Source organism: Anas platyrhynchos, chromosome 27 (assembly GCF_047663525.1).
Source record: "Anas platyrhynchos isolate ZD024472 breed Pekin duck chromosome 27, IASCAAS_PekinDuck_T2T, whole genome shotgun sequence".
In the NCBI taxonomy this organism is placed as follows: domain Eukaryota; kingdom Metazoa; phylum Chordata; class Aves; order Anseriformes; family Anatidae; genus Anas; species Anas platyrhynchos.
The window spans coordinates 6,792,156-6,810,544 of NC_092613.1; the positions used below are offsets into that span (position 1 = coordinate 6,792,156).

Here is an 18,389-nt window from a genome sequence, read left to right on the forward strand (position 1 = left end):
AGCCATAGAGCTCTGACAAAAAGTAACGTGGAGATGCTTAAGGTCTTCGAAGTCTTCTTGAATACTGCTTGGAATTCATCCCTAGCATGAAGCATTACGACCCACTTGCACAGCACCTGCCTGTGAAAAAGGAATTTGAACACACAAAATAGCCAGGAACCTTTAAAGGCCATTACCTTAAAGAAATGCACAGGTGACAGAATCAGAACACTGAGCACAGGCTGAGGAAGTTTGAGCCATCCTGGACAGAGGGATTGTTTTTGTCCCAACTCAAGTCTCTGGAAGTAAAATGCACAGTTCTGGAGTGAAAGGGCTTGAACCTTCAACAAGCACATGGTGAGGAAGTTCATGCAATTCTATCATCAGCATTAGAATAGACAGGAAAAGCCCTCTGTTGGTTTTATCTTCTTCCCTAACTACCCAATAAGGTAAAAGAATCCTAGCAGACCTAGCACTGATCACAGGTGACACATCCAGGTCTAATATTTGGAAGAAGGAACCTTACCCAACCATACGGCATTTGGCCACAAGCATCTCCTCCACTCATCTCTGTTCATGAACTGCCTGACTAGCAAAGCTCACAGATGGATGCTCAAGGAGCAATATGCACATAGAGACCAGCAAAAGCATCTCATCATTTCAGTGCTAAATATTTACAGAAAAAACACGCTCACGAACAGGCACGCAGCGCAGTGTAATAGCAGTTAAACATCCATCACTTCCAAGAGCTGAAGTGGGAGAAATGCCGAAACAGTATTAATGCAACATATTTGGGACAGACTTTCTGGTGCTCTGATTGTATCCATATGCACAAAAACTCAAGCCTGTAAAGTTATCTTGAAGTTCTTATTTTAACTTCTCCATGAGCATCTGATCTCCAGTCCTGTTCTTACAAAGTGAGAAGCACGTGAAGCTGGCCGTGGAAAGCACGGTCTTCAGAAAGCCAGTGGGTATGCACCTGGCATCAGGAAGACGAAGAGCCTGGGGTTTAACAGACTTAGCCATCTGCAAAGCTCCACAAAAGGCACTGCTCTTCGTAAAACTCTCGCCCTTCCACCCTTTTATTTATTCTCCTGGTAGTTCCCAGGCCCTTGTCAGCCAGCACCTCCATTACCTCCAGAGCACTCTGATTTCTTCCACCTCATCACACTCGTTCCTTCTCTTCGTTAAGAGTTGAAACTATGAGCTTCTAAACCCCTCGACCAACTTTTAGAAGAAATCTGTAGATCAAAGTCTTCACACAGCCTGGAAGTTGCTCCTTCTATTTCAGACTGATACAGAGAAGGGATCAATCATCATCGCTTTGCCAATACAAAAAATTCCTACAGCACTTCTACGTCCTGCAATAGGATGAAAAATTGTTCAGCTCTTTACTGCCAAATTCACTTATAAACCCAATCCATGACTTCTGAGTTCAAACATAAACCATCTTCTCTTTTGAGTGAGTATAAACACGATGTAAGAATCTGTGAGATCAGGAGTCACCTAATCCAGTTCCTTATTCCTGACAGGAGCCTCAATTACACTTCCTCTGTACTTTCCCAACCTCTGGTAATGCACACTGCCTACAGAAGACGTGGCATCTGTTTAATCACCTGATTTTTCTTCCCAAACTTTTAAGACTTGCAAAAGAAATATGAACTCAACAGCACAAAGACACCGCCTGAAAAGTAACTTGGATCTTATGTTGTTGCAGTACTTCTGTGAAAAGCTGCCCTGGTACATGAAAATAGTTCTGTATTATAATCAACAGCTGAAGTTTTGTCTCTGTGAAGCATCTCCTACAGGAAAACTTGACCTTGTACAAAGGCAGACAGTTTGATTTGGCAGAAACAGGCTTTTAAAAAGTTAGAAGAGAATGGCACAGGGCAGCACATCAGCAGCACTGCGTATCAGACGTCAAGGCCTGTCTGCTGCTACACACAAGCAGATTTGGCTGAGAACTGCAGAGCTGAGCACAGAATGACATCCTCCTTGCTTGTCCTGCAGGATTTGGTAAGCAGCATGTCAGCAGAAGGCCTAACAAGACTGAAGGCTGCAGGCTTGGGATAATATAATCAAAAACTTTATCTACGTTTACAGCAGTGCATTAGCAAAATAATGAATTGACTTTGCTGTTCCAGCTTTTTTGTAAGTTTCCATGACTAAACTGCCAGTGAGATATTAGTGTATGACTCTGTATGACTATCACAGAGCAAGAAAGGCACAAAGCAAAGCCAGAAAATCCTTAATACCACTACCACCACTTTTCTCAGACAGTGCTCACTTACCAACTAATACTCCGAAGAGCTCCGCTTTCCTAAAAAGTTGATTCTATTCAGCAACAGTCTTATAGGGTAGATGTTATCCAAGTGGTCTCAAGGTATCTGAAGTACAAAAGCACTTCCTGAACATGAAAAATCTGCTCTGTAGGAAAGGGTGCCAAGCACATGCACTTGTATCCTTATTACCTATACTGGCCAGAGAGTTAAAATGTAGAAAGAATTTCGTACAGTAACAGTGGCATACTTACTATAGGAATTATAAATACATGTAATTTCTATATTATATATATAACTAGCACATTAAAAGCTATTCATATTGCTTATTCAGAGGACAGAGTGGGTGGAAGTCAGATTCTGTTGCACTGCATTCCATTGGAATGGCACCAGAACCATCTCAGAGCACATCTTACAGATACAACCAGCAATTTAGTGAACTACATGGCAATCCACCATGGGTTCCAGCTCATTTCCTCCTCCTCCTCCACTTAATGAGTCATAAAGTTATTCTATATCAGGTGATAGCTGTTAATTGCCAATCTCAATAATGGAAGAAAGCTGTGTCACCGCAGGTAGAGATATATTTAGCTACCAGGAGGTAATGCCTGCACTTCTGCCCGTGCAAACAGGCACAGAACTATTTTCAAAGCAGAAGAATGGGGATGAAGACACGCACGAGAAGTTCAGATTTAAAGAAAGGTTGTCACTTCCCTGTCACTTTGAAAATCTTAGCTTCTGAAAGTTTCAGGTACTCGGTCTTACTCAGATTTTAATTCAGTACAGGATCTCCTCTACACTTTCAGGAAACAAATGAACCACCCATTCATTAATTCTACCGTACAGCTAGCAATTAGAGCATGTTTAAGGATTTCAGCAGCTAGCTGAAGCAAGATCAGTTTTAGCAGGATTTTCCTGCTGTAACTACCTTGGCTTCCTATCTGAGAAAAACACTATCTTATCTTAGCTCACTATGCATATGCCTACGCTGCGAGTTAACTGCTCACTAGCTAATGAAACAGCAGGTTTCCTAATGCTGGTACAAAGAAAAATGGACTATGATGGAGGATGTGACTCTGTGCATTTTCAGCATGAGTCCAATGTTTAACAGGTGACAAGCATCTCTTATTAAACCTACCCCTGGCAGCTTTCCAGCTTGCTATTTTCTCAAAGCTGCATTACCTGTCTTGGAAAATTGAAAGCATAATGCATCTCAAATCTAATGACTGCATTGACTGAGATTCCAAAGTCCAGGGTTTTCAAAGAACTCAGCATTTGGTATGCAGAATCCTGTTACAAGAATGCTTAGTGCTGTCCTGCACAAACTCATCTTTGTACAGGTGCATTGTACAAAGGACATTTTGACGCTGGGGGCCAATTCCCAGCAGCAGCAGCATCCTACAGGGTAACCTGTATGTGTAATAGACCACAACAAACCAAACAGCAGGAAACAGCGTGCAGACCCCACATAATGAAAAGAAAAATCCAAAAAAAAACAAACAAAAAAACAAATTATTGCTAAAAACTGTACTAAAGCCCTGTTTAGAAATCCGCTCCTACACATGCTGGTAACACAAGTTTTAAAGGCAGCCATGGTGCTGGCACTAGGAACTCTGTGGTACTCGTGATCTACTTTAGTATGAGACTCCACACCAAAGACCTAGACATCTGTGAGGCACGAAGCAGCCTCCTTACACACTATGCTTGTGGTATTTGCATCACATTAAAAATCTGAATACATGCAAGGAAATGAAGTCAATCTGACTTGCAACGAATGTGACTGCCTCTTGGGCTATGCCTAGCACATTTACTTAATCAGCTCATAAGCAGGAAAATAAGTTAGTCAAGAAGACTTGAAGCATTCTACAGTTGGTCCATGTCTACCCTAGAACCAAAACAAGCAAAAACAAATGAGAAACTCACTGAAACCTGAGACATGATCAGCTATGCTGAATGACCAGAGATGTGATTTATACATTTTTACAAGATCGTGTCTGACAAGACAGTCTGAGCAGTTGATCTAGATTATAAAATAGACTATAAAGCCTGAGGTTGTCCCCATCTATATAAAACTAACTTCCACACATCCCTAAATAAGGTGAATTTCACATCAGATGAATTAATTTAATCCAATGGCTGCAAGAACATGTGCAACACGGTAGCTCACAACAACTTAGGCTGAGCAAATGAGCAGCCCTTGCAGATCAGGCTATTCTGCTAGGACTTCAGTGGTCTAAACTAAAAGTGATACCCCCATAATTAGAGCAAGCACACCCAAGTCACAGCCAAAACTGAGGTCAGGGAAAGATCCCCATCCTGTGAGTTTATGCCAAATACTTCAGCATTATCTAAGTACTGTAGATTTCCCATACAGACGGAAGTTAAGGCATTTTTCTGAGCACAGTTAAGACTCCTGCTAAGCAGGTATGCTCACCTTAATCAACTAAGACAGGCTTCAAGGCTTGGCCTGAATCATGTTCAACAATTAAATCAGAAGGAATACAAATAAGGTTGAAACAGAACTGGGAGGAATTCATCTCAAATGCCAGTCTCCTGGGGTCAGACTTTGGTATCATACAACCATGATAATCAAGCATAACATTTGACTATTCCACTTTTGATACTTTGGTGGGAGACATTTTTCAGAATCATCCAGCTAAGGCAGAAATGGAAATGGGTTATTTGGCTTGTGGATCACTAGTGTTCCAGTCCCCCACCCAGATTGTGCTGAAGGTTTCACAGCTGTCCACATTGATGATAACCTGATTAGCCAAATCCTCCTGTGTTATACCAGATATGTGAATTACCATTTATTCTTCTGCTTTCCATATAAGATGAACCAATGAATTAATTTCTGAATCACTTTCAGGGGAAACTGGTGTTTAACCTCAGGCAGCTAGCTCAGATTTTTGCTCTGAATTGAGCTTCAGCCACAAGGCTGCACTCCCAAAAGGGCATCTCTTCCCCCTTCAGCATACCATATCTCATACCATTCATGCCAAATCTATGTATAGGAGAAAAAATTAAGCAGCCTTTGTCTTTAGAAGTGTTGTACCTTTTCTTAAGGTTAAGTAATACAAGGTTAGTTCCTGTTACCTTGTATTGTGACAGCAAATTAGAACCTTGAAATAAAGAGTAGCTAACTCAAATCTTCCACCAAATGCTTGAGCATGTTCTAGTCTTGGATTCTGGGGGCAAATATGTACTGTTAGCTCTTTAAATAGCAATGCCTTAAGTAAAACTCCTCTAACTCTAGAATGATTACTTTATTCACCTTTCTCAGAAAGAAATTTTATCTCAGACAGACTATTTGCATATGGTTAATGAAGGTACATAGTGTTTGGACACTACTGCATGTCTTAAAGAAGTTTATTCCAATCATTAGACATGATTTACACTGCTACTAAAAAGGCAGTAAGTGGCAGAGACTTGCAATTCACTTCTGTTGCATTTAATATTCTTCACCTTCATCTTCTCCATCCATCGAGTCTGTGCCCACTTCTTCGTAATCTTTTTCAAGTGCAGCCAAATCTTCCCGAGCCTCTGAAAATTCCCCTTCCTCCATCCCTTCTCCAACATACCAGTGAACAAAGGCACGTTTGGCATACATCAGATCAAACTTGTGGTCTAGACGAGCCCATGCCTCAGCAATGGCTGTAGTGTTGCTCAGCATGCACACCGCCCGCTGGACTTTGGCTAGGTCACCACCAGGAACCACTGTTGGTGGCTGGTAGTTGATGCCAACCTACGGGAAAAGCAGAAGAAACCATGAGTTGCCTCCTAGGATGTGACAGTGACTATAGAAAGTAGCTCTGTACAAGAACATAAGCCTCCATTTATTAAAATACAAGTCAGGTACCTACAGGACATTTTAACAAGAAAATACACTTTGGACGCCCATTACAGTGAGCAAGAAGTCCAAGAGATTCATGATGCAACTGAGACTTGCCTTAAAACCAGTAGGGCACCAGTCCACGAACTGGATTGTGCGCTTGGTTTTGATAGCAGCAATAGCAGCATTGACATCCTTGGGGACAACATCCCCACGGTACAGCATACAGCAGGCCATGTACTTGCCATGGCGAGGGTCACACTTCACCATCTGATTGGATGGCTCAAAGCACGCGTTGGTGATCTCGGACACAGAGAGTTGCTCGTGATAGGCTTTCTCTGCTGAAATAATTGGGGAGTATGTTACCAACGGGAAGTGGATGCGAGGGTAAGGCACCAAGTTAGTTTGAAATTCAGTAAGATCCACGTTTAAGGCACCATCGAATCTGAGGGAAGCGGTGATGGAAGACACTATCTGACCAATGAGGCGATTGAGATTGGTGTAGGTCGGGCGTTCAATGTCCAGATTCCTACGGCAAATGTCATAGATGGCCTCATTGTCAACCATAAAGGCACAGTCGGAATGCTCCAGGGTGGTGTGGGTAGTCAGGATGGAGTTGTATGGCTCAACAACAGCTGTTGAGACCTGAGGCGCAGGGTAGATGGCAAATTCCAATTTTGATTTTTTCCCATAGTCAACTGATAGGCGTTCCATCAACAGGGAAGTAAAACCTGAGCCAGTGCCTCCCCCAAAACTGTGGAAAATCAGGAAGCCCTGCAAGCCAGTGCATTGATCAGACTGAAAGAGAAAATACAAATGTTAGAGCAATCGTACACATTAAGAATTCCAAAACAAGCCTACTTAAAAAGGCATGAAAGAACAATTCTGACACATACCTGAAGCTGATCAAGCTTCAGGAAACTGATATTTAATTCATCCATCATTAATCAAGGCATTATCCCATAGAAAAACTTTCCAAACTTGTATTCTTAGCTGTTTTAAGCCACCTAAATCCTGGAAGGCAGCCCTTCCACTTCAAATGACTACCTCAAGGCTTTCTCTACCCCCATTCTCATGCCAAGGCAGTTAATTAAACAAAGCAATATTCAAAGCGCTATGGATCACCTACCCCTTATGCTGATTTGATATTCTCTACTGCATAAAGCATAGGATACCCCATCTTAGAACTACTGCTATAGCTCTGTGCAGGCTGCAAGCACGCAGCTCAGTTCAGGAAGATGAGCTGTCAAGAAGTATTATGCTGCCATTCCAGTTTAGTCCTCTCAAATGAAGCAGCTAGACTGCCTCATCCTGAGAAAGAGTGCCACATGATGCTTACCTTAATTCCCAGGACTGGTAGGGAATTAAACCAGCTTGTAAGAGGAAGTTATAACCATATTTCTCAGGTCAAAGTACAGCCTGCTACAGTTTTAGCTTTAGAGCCCGTGGCAGCCAAGTGTTGATAATATCAGCTTTGATCCACAGAAGGTGTGTTTTCTACTACTCATTTAGCATTCCATATTAAAGCACCAGAGGTAAAGTCCGGATTTTTTTAAACAGTGAGAACACCTTGCCTTTATGACACAGATTTGGCAAAGTATATACTAACGGCCCTAGAAAGGGAACTCTAACCCAAGCTGATGGCTTCATGATCTGCCACATGATCAAAGCACTAGGAAGCCTGAACCACCACAACCTCCTGGGATTTATTCCCTTTTCTACTGCTGTTACCATAAAATTGAATCAGAAATTTTAACAGGAGGAAATGCAAACAAAAGTCTAAACCACATAAGCAAACACACCTACTTGAGCTTCCTTGCAAGAGCCCCAGCCAGAGACCAATCCTTTTCCAGCAGAAACTATGCAAATCAGAATAATCTCTGTCCTGGCTTTCTGAAGTTAACATGAAGCTAAAAAGAACTGTGGTGATCTCATCAACATTTTAGGTCATTTTGAAGCCCTATCTGACAGAAGTAATCCAAACATCCTGTAAGGATAAAAATGGATGCATTGCAAGTCCACAGCTTCTCCTACCATGGAACAAATTAAAGCACAGCTTACAGGCCTATGTATTTTGACAGTTTCCAAAACCTAATTTCCAAATGCTGAAAAACAAGATAAAGAAACTTGTTTGTGAGCCTTCAGTGAAATGTCTTACCAGTTTCCTGATACGTTCCAGGACTAGGTCAATTATCTCTTTCCCAACAGTGTAATGACCTCGAGCGTAGTTATTTGCAGCATCTTCTTTACCAGAAATCAGTTGTTCAGGATGAAAGAGTTGCCTGTATGTCCCATTCCTAACTTCATCTGAGAAAAGATAGATATTTTTCAAAGTTAACTTTCTATGTAGATCAGGTTTTTCAAACACCTGGATACCAGGGTATTTTTAAAGTCTGGATACCTACTTCTGAAGGTATCCAGGCTAAAATACCTTAGCCTATATAGGTAGATAAAAAGCAGCTTGTTTTCTATCAGGAGGTGATACCAAATACATAGTACAGTGTAAGTGTTGAATACCCAAGGAAAATGAGATTACTGCTTTGGAAACTGCCCTCTTTTCACTAAAAGTTTACATTACTGACATGTCAGAACAATTGTAAATTGTCTCAAACAGCTGTCTTAAACAACTGTAGTTTAAGACTCATTTCAAGGCCCACTTGAAACACTGCTTTTCCTCTGTATTTTCCAAGTCCTCCAGAAGCTGCTTTCTGTAGTCATGGGTAGTCAGAGCCTGCACTGCTTGCCTATCTCCTGATTTCCTTTACCTGGACTTTCTGCCAAGGGTAGAAGAGAAAGTTCAAATGGAACAGCTGTTCCTGTACAGATATTCAGTTATTCAAATATTACTAGAGCAAATGTAAACTCTAGCATGAAAGGCTGCTATAAAGACAGCATATTAATGAACACAGAACAACCTCCACCCTGTGACCAACCTCCCTCCCTTCCCCAGCTATCTGGAGAACAATTCAGAGTTGTGACCTCCACTTGCTATCAGAAATATGCACTTATATCTAGCAGGCTAAAGCTCTGTCCTACCACAAAGCTAAAGGCACTCAGCACAGCTTTGTCTCTGGTTTAGCTCAAGCCATTCTTGAGCTATACCATAATGCAGCACTCCATACTTTAATTAAAATCAGGTGGAAAACCAAGAGCTTTATTAACTACAGATGAAGTTGCCTGTGCACATATATTCTTTTTAAGTTGAAAATAAGTACATGAGACTTAAAGCTGTGTAGAATTCAAGATTTATATACACTTATTATTTGAACCAATTTAGACTGACTGGCTACCACTGTAAGTTGCAGTCCCATACTCCAAAGTATTTTCATGACTGCGTCAGAACAAAAAAATCAGAGAATTCTATTATTCAAAATACAGATTTAAGACTTCTTGATCTACCTAAGTTGAGAGAAACAAGGGTAAAAGGGAAAAAAATATAGAACCTTAGGAAAAAACATAACTGGTGGGGGCAACACGAGTCAAGTTCTGGGGCAATAACAGCTTGAAGAGTTACAAGGAATAGTCATCGGACTGTGAAGGAACAAAGAACTTGGGAGCAGAGTGGACAGCTGAAGCAAGTTTTCCCCAGGACATGTTAACCTCCATGTTTATGTCTAACTGGGGCAGATTTAAAGACACTTACATCCCTAGGCATGTTTCTGCTGCCTTGCTTCTTGGTGGGAAGCTTTGACAGTATTTTCACTTCCTAAACAGAGCTGCTGCACACGTACAGCAGTCATGCTGCTTTCACTGAGGGCAGCATTGTTATGAAGCTCCAGAAATCCCTGGTGTGCACACATGGCAGCTTCAGAGCTGCTGCAAGCACAGTAGATGTTTTCTCAGGCAGTGCAGAGGGGCATGCTGCATGCAAAGAACCCTGTCCATGGACTTAAATCTCTAGTTTTCAAATAAGCAGGGCTGGAATAAGGAAAGCAGGCCAGTCCCCAAAGGCACATGATGCAACCTTTACAACAAAAAGCCCTCACTTTTTTAGTATTACCAAGCATTTCATAAGACAGCCTTCTGCCAATCTCCAACACTACATTTACATCATTAGCAAGCACTGGATCACTGCCATTTGCAATTTGTCCCAAGACTCACCAGCTCTTCCCCCAGAGGCAAGGTGAGAACTTTGCCACCTGCTCTCCTTCACCTCATTTCTCAGCCTTTCCTGGTTGCTTAGAGCCACCACCTGGCCAGCAGCAGAGGAAGCAACAACCATGGGGCTCAAGAAAACAGAATATCTGACCTACAACAGCTCCTGGGAATAATACAGCATAGGGCCAGAATGTGCTTTGACTCAGTGGACACAGCCCTAAGGGACTGGCTTAGTGATAGAACTCAGTGCTTCAGGTTTCTGCTTGGACATGACCTTGAAGGTCTTCTCTAACCTAGGTAATTCTGTTCCAAAGCTCAGTCTGGCACTCCCAGCCTTTGGCTTTCCTGCAGAACTCATCCCACTGTATGGCCACAGTGCTTTGTGGGGTTTGTAGTGTGGCAATTCACCTACAAAAGACCCTCACTTTGCTTATCCAGGAGTAGCCCAGGCCTATTCACTCACCTCCCCCTTCCCAACTCTTCCTACATATTACAGACAACAGACAAACACAGCAAGTGCACATGCACAGGCAATGCAGCCCTCCTCTGAGAGCCCGAAATCACCACCTAGGGCAAGCCAGCCACAAAGCTGACTGCAGCAGAATTGCTTCACGCACACGGATTGGCAAGAGCAACACTGGTGACTCAGGGAAGGGGCCTTGTGAAATGGGGGAGCTGAAACATGCCACTGAACAGGGAACTGGTCAGGGGCAGGAGCATGGGCTGCCCATTAAGAGCCAGGACTGTCAGAACATGGCTACGACTGATCTCCAGGATAAAAGCTGCTCGTTAGTCCAAGATAAGGCTGCAGCAAGTTGTAGTGTAGGCTGGGAGGTCCCTGGATTAAGGCTACCAATTGAGATGAGTTACTGCTAGCATCACACAAGCTGCAAGATTGTTTTGGGAAAGCACAGGAATCACACTGATGTAGCAATCTACTTCATGGTGTCTATCAACTTTCTAAAAGGTCGCTGTTGCCTACTGTACACACCACACCACAGAGTTTCAAGAGGTTGTAACGAGTACCTTCTATAGCAAATGTATGTGGCATATTCAGAACTCCACAGGTTAGCAGAAGACAGCATTTAATTCTTTAGGGCTCCAGAACACACGTTATTTGCCAGTCTCAATGAACACAACACCAAGCATTTCTCATTGCTAGGAAGATGCAGAGAAGCTTTACACAGTAAAAATTTAAAGCCCCAGAGGCACAAGACTGGAGAAATGGATCCCTTGGGCAAAAACACCCAAGTTAAATTAAATCTTCCAGCGTGTTCTACAGACCCTAGCACAGAACCTCGCATTTACCTATTACTGCTGGTTCGAGGTCCACAAACACAGCGCGAGGGACGTGTTTCCCTGCACCAGTCTCACTGAAGAAGGTGTTGAAGGAATCGTCGCCGCCGCCAATGGTTTTGTCACTCGGCATGGTGCCGTTGGGCTGGATGCCGTGCTCCAGGCAGTAGAGCTCCCAGCAGGCATTGCCGATCTGCACGCCAGCTTGACCAACATGGACTGAGATGCACTCACGCTGTGGGGAGGAAAAAATTGGATCACTCAACAGAAACAGCAGTTCCCAGGTTTAGGAAACATTTGCACACACACAGCTTGAACTCCCATACTGCAAAGCTGATAAAACATCAGCCTCATTGTCCTGGTGTTAGGGGCACCTGGCACAAGCCACCATCTACCTCCACCTAGAAAGGGCCCTTCTGGACATCGTCACTCCCACAGACTGATTTCTCTTGGTTTATCCTGTCCTCAGAGAGACCAGAAGAGTTTGGTCAACTCTTCCAAATCCTTCAGCCAACTTCTCTTCATAATCAATACTCATTTAGAAAAACTGATGACCACACCTGGTGTTTGCTGGCCTAGAAGCCCAAAAACCACCCCAACACTCCAAGCCCCATAAGCACTGCCACCAGAGGGAGCAAACCCTCCTGCAGGACCCAGGGCCATTTTGGTGCATCCATACATGAAATCCAACACTTCTTGATCCCTTTAGGACAATTGCCCATTCACAAGGAACTCTTTTCCTACCCAAACCATTACTATCACTGTAAAAGTGAAACATTAGGGCTCACATTGCACTGCTGCATGCAAAATACTGAGCTCCTCAGCACTGAGCAGACCTCAAATCCATCAAACCTCATTTATTAATCTGTGTACAAAACAGTTTGTGTCAGCAGGAAGGACAATTCATACCCATTTACAGATTCCCCAGTTGCCTTTGATGTCCAGAGCACAGTGCCAGCTTCCTTATATTTCACCATACAGCTTTGAATATTAAAAGCCAAACCACAACTGAACGATCTCCAACCTCCTGGTCTGTAGCATTTTATATTAACTTCTGGTTTTGAGTTAGAGTCAAGCGCATTCTTCTGAGTACAGAACAGTTCTGAGCAAGTCCCATTTGACCATGCTCAGACCCTACAACTGGGTGATACAATTAGTCTCCAAAATTTCCAGGATAAGCAGAACTGCCTAGTTCACACAACTAACAAATGCAGGGAAGTAGCAGCAGTTTTTTTTTTTTCCTTGGGAACACCCAGAAATTAAAGTCTATTTGCTAAAAACACCACCTGTTCTCAACTACAGCACTAAGAAGCTGGGAAAAATTTCAACTCTCCAACCAACTACGCTGTGCATTCAGATACACAGCACCCAGAGCAACCCACAGCCTCTGCAACCAGCCGGGCTCAGAGCTGCTGCCATCCTGCTCCTCTCCAAGGCCATTGCTTCATCTGCCTCCAGGAGAAAGCCCTGGGTTTGGCAAGGTACTGGAACAGCAGAGGACAGCCAACCCACACACCGTAAATAGGTCAGCTTCAGTACACAGCCAGCAAGGCTGCGCTGTCCCAGAGAAGCCAGGCCACATCCAACTCCCAGGGAAGCAGGCCAGCCTAAAACTTTTTTCCACTGAGAGGGAAAAAAAGCGGAATGTTAACCCCACAGCCTCACCTGCAGCCATGTCCTACCAGTGAGGTCCACTCCTAACAAAACTCCTAAGCAGGTGGAGGTCACTGAAAGAAGTGTGTAGGGTGCCCAAAAGGTGAAAGCATGGAGGATGTCAAAATAAGGATGGGCTTTCCAGCATGAGATGAACTAATATCACCTCTTGAAATTACACAGAAAATGAGAATTTATAACAAAAAGGCTTGGAACATACAGCCTGGGCAACTCAGCCCCAGTTCAGGTCCTGCAGGTGTCATCTCAAACGCATGTTTACTTTGATCAAGTGCAAAGTTCAGCACTCGGGGCAAATGAGTCCTTGCCTCAGTGCAAATAAAGAAACTGATAACTGCAAGGCTGAAGAGATCCTGGGGGTCACCACAGAAGCCATCCTGGATGTGCAGCAAGGCAGCCTCATCCTGAACAAGGCAAGCAATGTGCCAGGCTGCCAAAGGAGACACGCTGCAAGAGAATCCTTCCCTGCCCTGCAGGGCGCTTCAGGTCAGCATTAGGATGCTGGGCAATCTGGGCTGGGTGTTAGGAAAGCTTCACCTGCAGGGTGGTGCAGCCCCCAGACAGGTCAGCAGAGAGGCAGGAAGAGATCTGCATCCTCGGAGGGTTTCAAAGTCTGGATGGACAAAAATTAGGCAAACCTGACCCGGCACTAGCATTGGCCCTGCTTTGGGAGCTCTCCAACTGCTTTTCTGCAATTTTACCAAGTCCCTTTACATAGTAGGTGGCTATTTAGTGAGACAAGCATTGCTATTAGGCACTGATGTCTAAGAGTCTGCGTATTCCCTTCCCACCAGGAACACTACCCAACAAGCCCTGAGCCTGGGAAGTGCAGTGCCCAAGACCTAAAGAGAGGCAACAGACAGCTGTCATTAGAGCTTTCGGCCTTCACACATCACCACAGTGTCACCTTAATAAGATTTAAGTACATACTACACACAGCACTGTTAAATGCCATATTCAGGCCACATGTCAGGACACAGAATTCTGGAGAAATTAATACTACAGGGCCTCCCACACCTTCCACACACTATTTTCAAGCACAGACTCGGTTTCACTGAAGTTTCCCACAGAACCTGGGAAGTTCTGCACCCAACCCAAACCTCCCGAGCCCCTATTTGCCTCTGCCTCCTTGTGTGACATGATCTGCTCCAGCTTAAGTGTTGGCTTGTCTTCTGTAACTGCCTTTTCTGTAGCTGCAGACTATTAAATGGCCCCATGGCGTGCTCTGCCAGGCTGCAGAAGCCCAGCTCTCTCCACCTCTCCTTGCGGATCATGCTCTAGGTCCCTTATACTCTCCAGCACCGTATTTCAGGCACAGCTTCATCTGCGTAGAGGGAAAGCAAAGGTTCGTGAAAACAGCTGTACTGGCTCACACCAAGCTCAACAACGCAGTCAGGAATGTGGTGTCCCAGGTACGAAGCTCAGCACTGGCATTACCTGTGGTAACTGCATGAGGCGGGGGGCTGCAGTCACACTGACACCGCTCCAGCCAAAAACATGACCCCAAACAGCTCCAGGGGAGGGGAACAACACAGCAAGGACATCACCCCAGTGCCCCCATACCACAGCAGGCATTTTCTGTGCCTCCACGGGGATTTAGAACCGGTCCGTCCCACTCCTTACCCCCCCCCACAGGGCTGGGGCACCCCCAGCCCCCTCCTGAGGGGCTCAGGGCGCTGCCCCCACCTCTCCCCACCCCCCTCACCCCTCAGCTCCGGCACCCGGCGGAATTAAACCCCCAGCGCTGCCCCTTCACTCCCAGCCGGGACCACACCAGCGGGGCCCCCTCAGCGCCGACCCCGCTCCCCCCCCCGGGGCCCCGCCGCCGCCGCCGCCGCCATGTTCTCGGCGGAGCCGCCTCCATTTTGGGACGCCTCCAGTTGATCCGCTCCGTGCCCGCCGGCACGAGCAGGGCTCGCCCGGCCTCCCCCGTCCCTGTCCCGTGTCCCCGTCCCCGCCTCAGCGCCCCCCCGCCCCGCTCACCATGGCTCCTCGGGGCCGGCAGCGCTGGGGGCAGCAGACGCGCAACGGGTCTGGGCAGCGCCGCGAATGCGGCCGCCTTGCCCCGGCCCGCCCTATATAAGCGAGGGGGCGGGGCTTCTGGCTCCCTCCTTCTCTCTCATTGGCTGAGACTCGCATGGAGGCGTCACCCTCCCGCAGAGCTATTGGGTGGCTGCGCTTTGAGACTTCTCGCTCTCCCAATCGGCGCCGGGCGGCGGCGGAGCGGGACGCGCGATTGGAGGGCGGATATGAATTTCAGCTTGTTCGCGCGAGCCATTGGCTGGTTCGTAAAGAGGGGCGGGGACGGGGGCGGGGCTCAGCCTTCCCGCCAACGGAGGGCAGCGCCCATTTTCTCCCCTCAGCCTGAGGCGCTGCGGTCCCTGCATGGCCCCGGGCCGGGGGCTCAGCGCTGGGCGCCGCTCAGAGCCCGCCCGTGCCCGGCCATAAGCGGCCAGGGAAAGGGCTCGGTGCCTGGGACACCCGATCCAGAAAAAACCCTGCTGAAATCAATACGTGTCACGTTGAAATAAATGCTCCAATTTAAAGCAAGTGTTAAGATGGTGTAAAAGCCCTGTGGTGTGTCCTAACATTAATGATTTAATTAATATATGTATTAATGCCGTATTTTACATATTAACAAGTATTAATGAGGTCACCAAACTTACTTTTTGGGTGGGAAGTGGCAGCTACGTGGCTCGCCTGTGACGCTTCATAACGGGGGCTCCATGGCAAGCACAGCACCAATTCAGGCTCTAAAACCTACAGAAAAGAAATTTCCACAATGATTTTTTTTTTTTAACCTTCAGGATTTATAAAATGCTCTGACCTGAGATAACACTCCCACTCCTCTCACTGTCCTTTCACCTCTGCCAGTGCAGGTTAGCGATGGGGCCAGCCCCTGAATCGTCAGTGCCACACAATCCCACCGTGGTGTTTTATTCTCCTTTATGAACGCCACAGGACCATACAAACAGCATGGTCAGACACCTGGCAAAGGCAAAATACGAAAATGGTCTCACCGAGTGAGTGCAACGAGTGCTCCTCTTAGCTTAGTCCACAAGTAAAATTGGACTCAGGCCAGGCTGGGGTATTACAGCGTGCCTTGGTCCAGCTTAAACGGAGGTTTTCACGTACTTAACTACTCTGCTAATTACCTGGTCTGATTTGTCTTAACAGCTCTGGGAAATGGATTTTGGCACAGAGCTCAGCTCCGTAAAGCAGCATTATCCCCGATCATCTGGACTTACCAGGACTGCCCCAGCTGCACAAAGTGGTTCTTGACTTCACTGAGAAAATCAGGTTTTGGTGCTATTTTGACCAATTGCACACGCGGGCACCTGAAAGCTGCTCTGAACTGCAAAAAAGCCTCAGTCCCGGGGCTCCAGCGGCATAAAAGGGGCATCAAGACAGTGGGGCCAGGCAGCTTACAGCTCGTGTGCCTTGGGGTGCCTTGCCAAGCTGCACTGGTGAGAAATGAGGCAGCCCTACACAAGCTGGTGTTGCTGGATGCCTGGAAAAACATTGCCATGGGACCCAAATGCATTTGGTTTAGTCTGACTAAACATTAACGTGAAGTCCTAGGGGCTATCATGTATCCACAACTTCTTGAATGCATTTTTTTTTCCTCCCTTGCTGGATATTATTTCTGAGTGCGGTGTGAGAGGTTTTTATATTTCTCCAGGGTTTCTCCATGTCTGGGATTGCTATCAAGGCCCGCAGAGCACAGACTTTGGCTGTGTACCACGTTTTCAGTGAATATGACACTTCCAGAAAATGCCAGAGTGCTGTGGACCTGCGATAAAGTCCCGGCAGCTCCACGCTGGGGCTGGGGCTTCTTGGATGAACCTTTGAACGTGCAACCATGCGGCTCTCATTTTCTGTTCGTGCTGAGAAATGTTGGCCAAATGATGTGTGCGCCGCTGAAATCCTCGGTCAAAACGTGGCAGCCTTGCCCCCACATCTGTCTGCTAAATGTCGGGGTTGGGTTTGAGATGATCTGGGATTTTCCTGTGCTATTTTCCAGCACTCTGATCGGCCTCAGCGAAATGCTGCCAGATCTCCACTCCTCATTCCCAGGTCACAGAAAACTCTTTGGTGTCCTGCACTGTTACAGGGCCGGGTATTTTGGGGGCTGGCGAGGGATCTCGACGTATTTTGCTTTGGTTTTCACCTTCATTTCCAAAATCGGGTGTGGCTCCCTTGGGGTCATCCGACCCGGGAGCGTGCCTGACCTCCGGAGGGAGGCCGGCCGCCCCGCCGAGCAGTTTTATGGGGCCTCCGACTTTATGGGGCCTCCGACTGCACGGCCGACCTTTGGCTGCTGCCGAACACGGCTCTGCGAGGCTGGGAAGGGACGAGGCTCCTGATACCGAGCCAAGCAGCGCCTTTGTTAGCCCTTTGGAGGGCTGGGAGACAAACAGGGCTAAACAGGGTGCTTGTTGTTTATATTTCTCTCCGTAGGCTTGCAGGGAATGGCAGATAAGATCTCTCCTTGCCCCCGTGGCCAAGGTACAAAGGGGCCAGGCCGTAGCAGAAGGTGCACACGCAGGAGATTTCCAGAGCCTGGGCAAGCTGAATGTCAACGAGCCCGGCTGGAAGGGAAGGCAAACCCTGCCCCACGGCTCTGGGCACGTGGGGTGTACCTGGGGCGTACCTGGGGTGCTCAGAGCCCAGAGGGACACTGCAAATGTTGTGGGAAATCAGCTCATATCGCAGGGCTTTGGTTGCAGTGCCAAATGTTTGTCCCATCCCACGTGGAAACGCTTGGTCCACATCTCTCAGGCCAAACCTCCACGGGAGGACGTGGATTCTCCACCAGGGCTTTGGGAATGTGTGCTGGATGCCAAGAAGCATCTTTCATTTAGAGCTGAAAGATACCCAACTAGACGGAGCTGAGTTAATTACTGACCTAAACACTCCCTATCCCAGATGGGCTGGAGATCCATAGGTATGGGGCTGGTGACAGAACACGTAGCTGGAGTGGGTCAGACAAGGTAAGCGATTGTTCCTCTCCTGAGCACTGAGCACGTTCGGTAGGCATATCTCTAATTATAGGATTCCAGCCTGTTTATACCCAGTCCTTTACCTTGCAGGGAGTGTCAAAACAAGTGGCAGGATGTGCTTGAGTTGCCAGATGGGAACCCCAAAGGGCTGGGCTCTCCTTTTGTTTTGCGAGATCTCCTACGTGATAGTCAGCAGAAGTGCAGCACAACGCGTGTACTTGGCTGATTAAT

General features: G+C 46.4%; 1 protein-coding gene across 2 annotated transcripts; it reads right to left on the bottom strand.

Annotated features, from left to right (window-relative positions):
* Window positions 1–5,609: 5,609 nt before the first annotated feature.
* On the bottom strand, window positions 5,610–15,309 carry LOC101797289 (tubulin alpha-1C chain). 2 transcript variants are annotated; one of them, XM_027444970.3, is made up of 5 exons: window positions 15,139–15,309; window positions 11,497–11,719; window positions 8,249–8,397; window positions 6,208–6,888; window positions 5,610–6,003 (listed from the first exon to the last, which is right to left on the bottom strand). In XM_027444970.3, the coding sequence occupies exons 1-5, from the start codon at window positions 15,292–15,294 to the stop codon at window positions 5,710–5,712; spliced, it is 1,503 nt and encodes a 500-aa protein (XP_027300771.1). In that variant the 5' UTR covers window positions 15,295–15,309; the 3' UTR covers window positions 5,610–5,709. The 2 variants fall into 2 exon arrangements, with proteins under 2 accessions (XP_027300771.1, XP_071884508.1); XM_072028407.1 differs by lacking the exon at window positions 15,139–15,309 and adding an exon at window positions 14,275–14,430.
* Between the last annotated feature and the right edge of the window lie 3,080 nt (window positions 15,310–18,389).

Excerpts from the sequence above, each read along its gene's own strand:
- LOC101797289 (XM_027444970.3), bottom strand. The coding sequence starts at position 15,294 with ATGCGAGTCTCAGCCAATGAGAGAGAAGGAGGGAGCCAGAAGCCCCGC. Across the intron at positions 6,889-8,248 it reads TGGAACGTATCAGGAAACTG|TCTGATCAATGCACTGGCTT; the intron begins GTAAGACATTTC and ends TTTCTCTTTCAG. Across the intron at positions 6,004-6,207 it reads GGTGCCCTACTGGTTTTAAG|GTTGGCATCAACTACCAGCC; the intron begins GCAAGTCTCAGT and ends CTTTTCCCGTAG.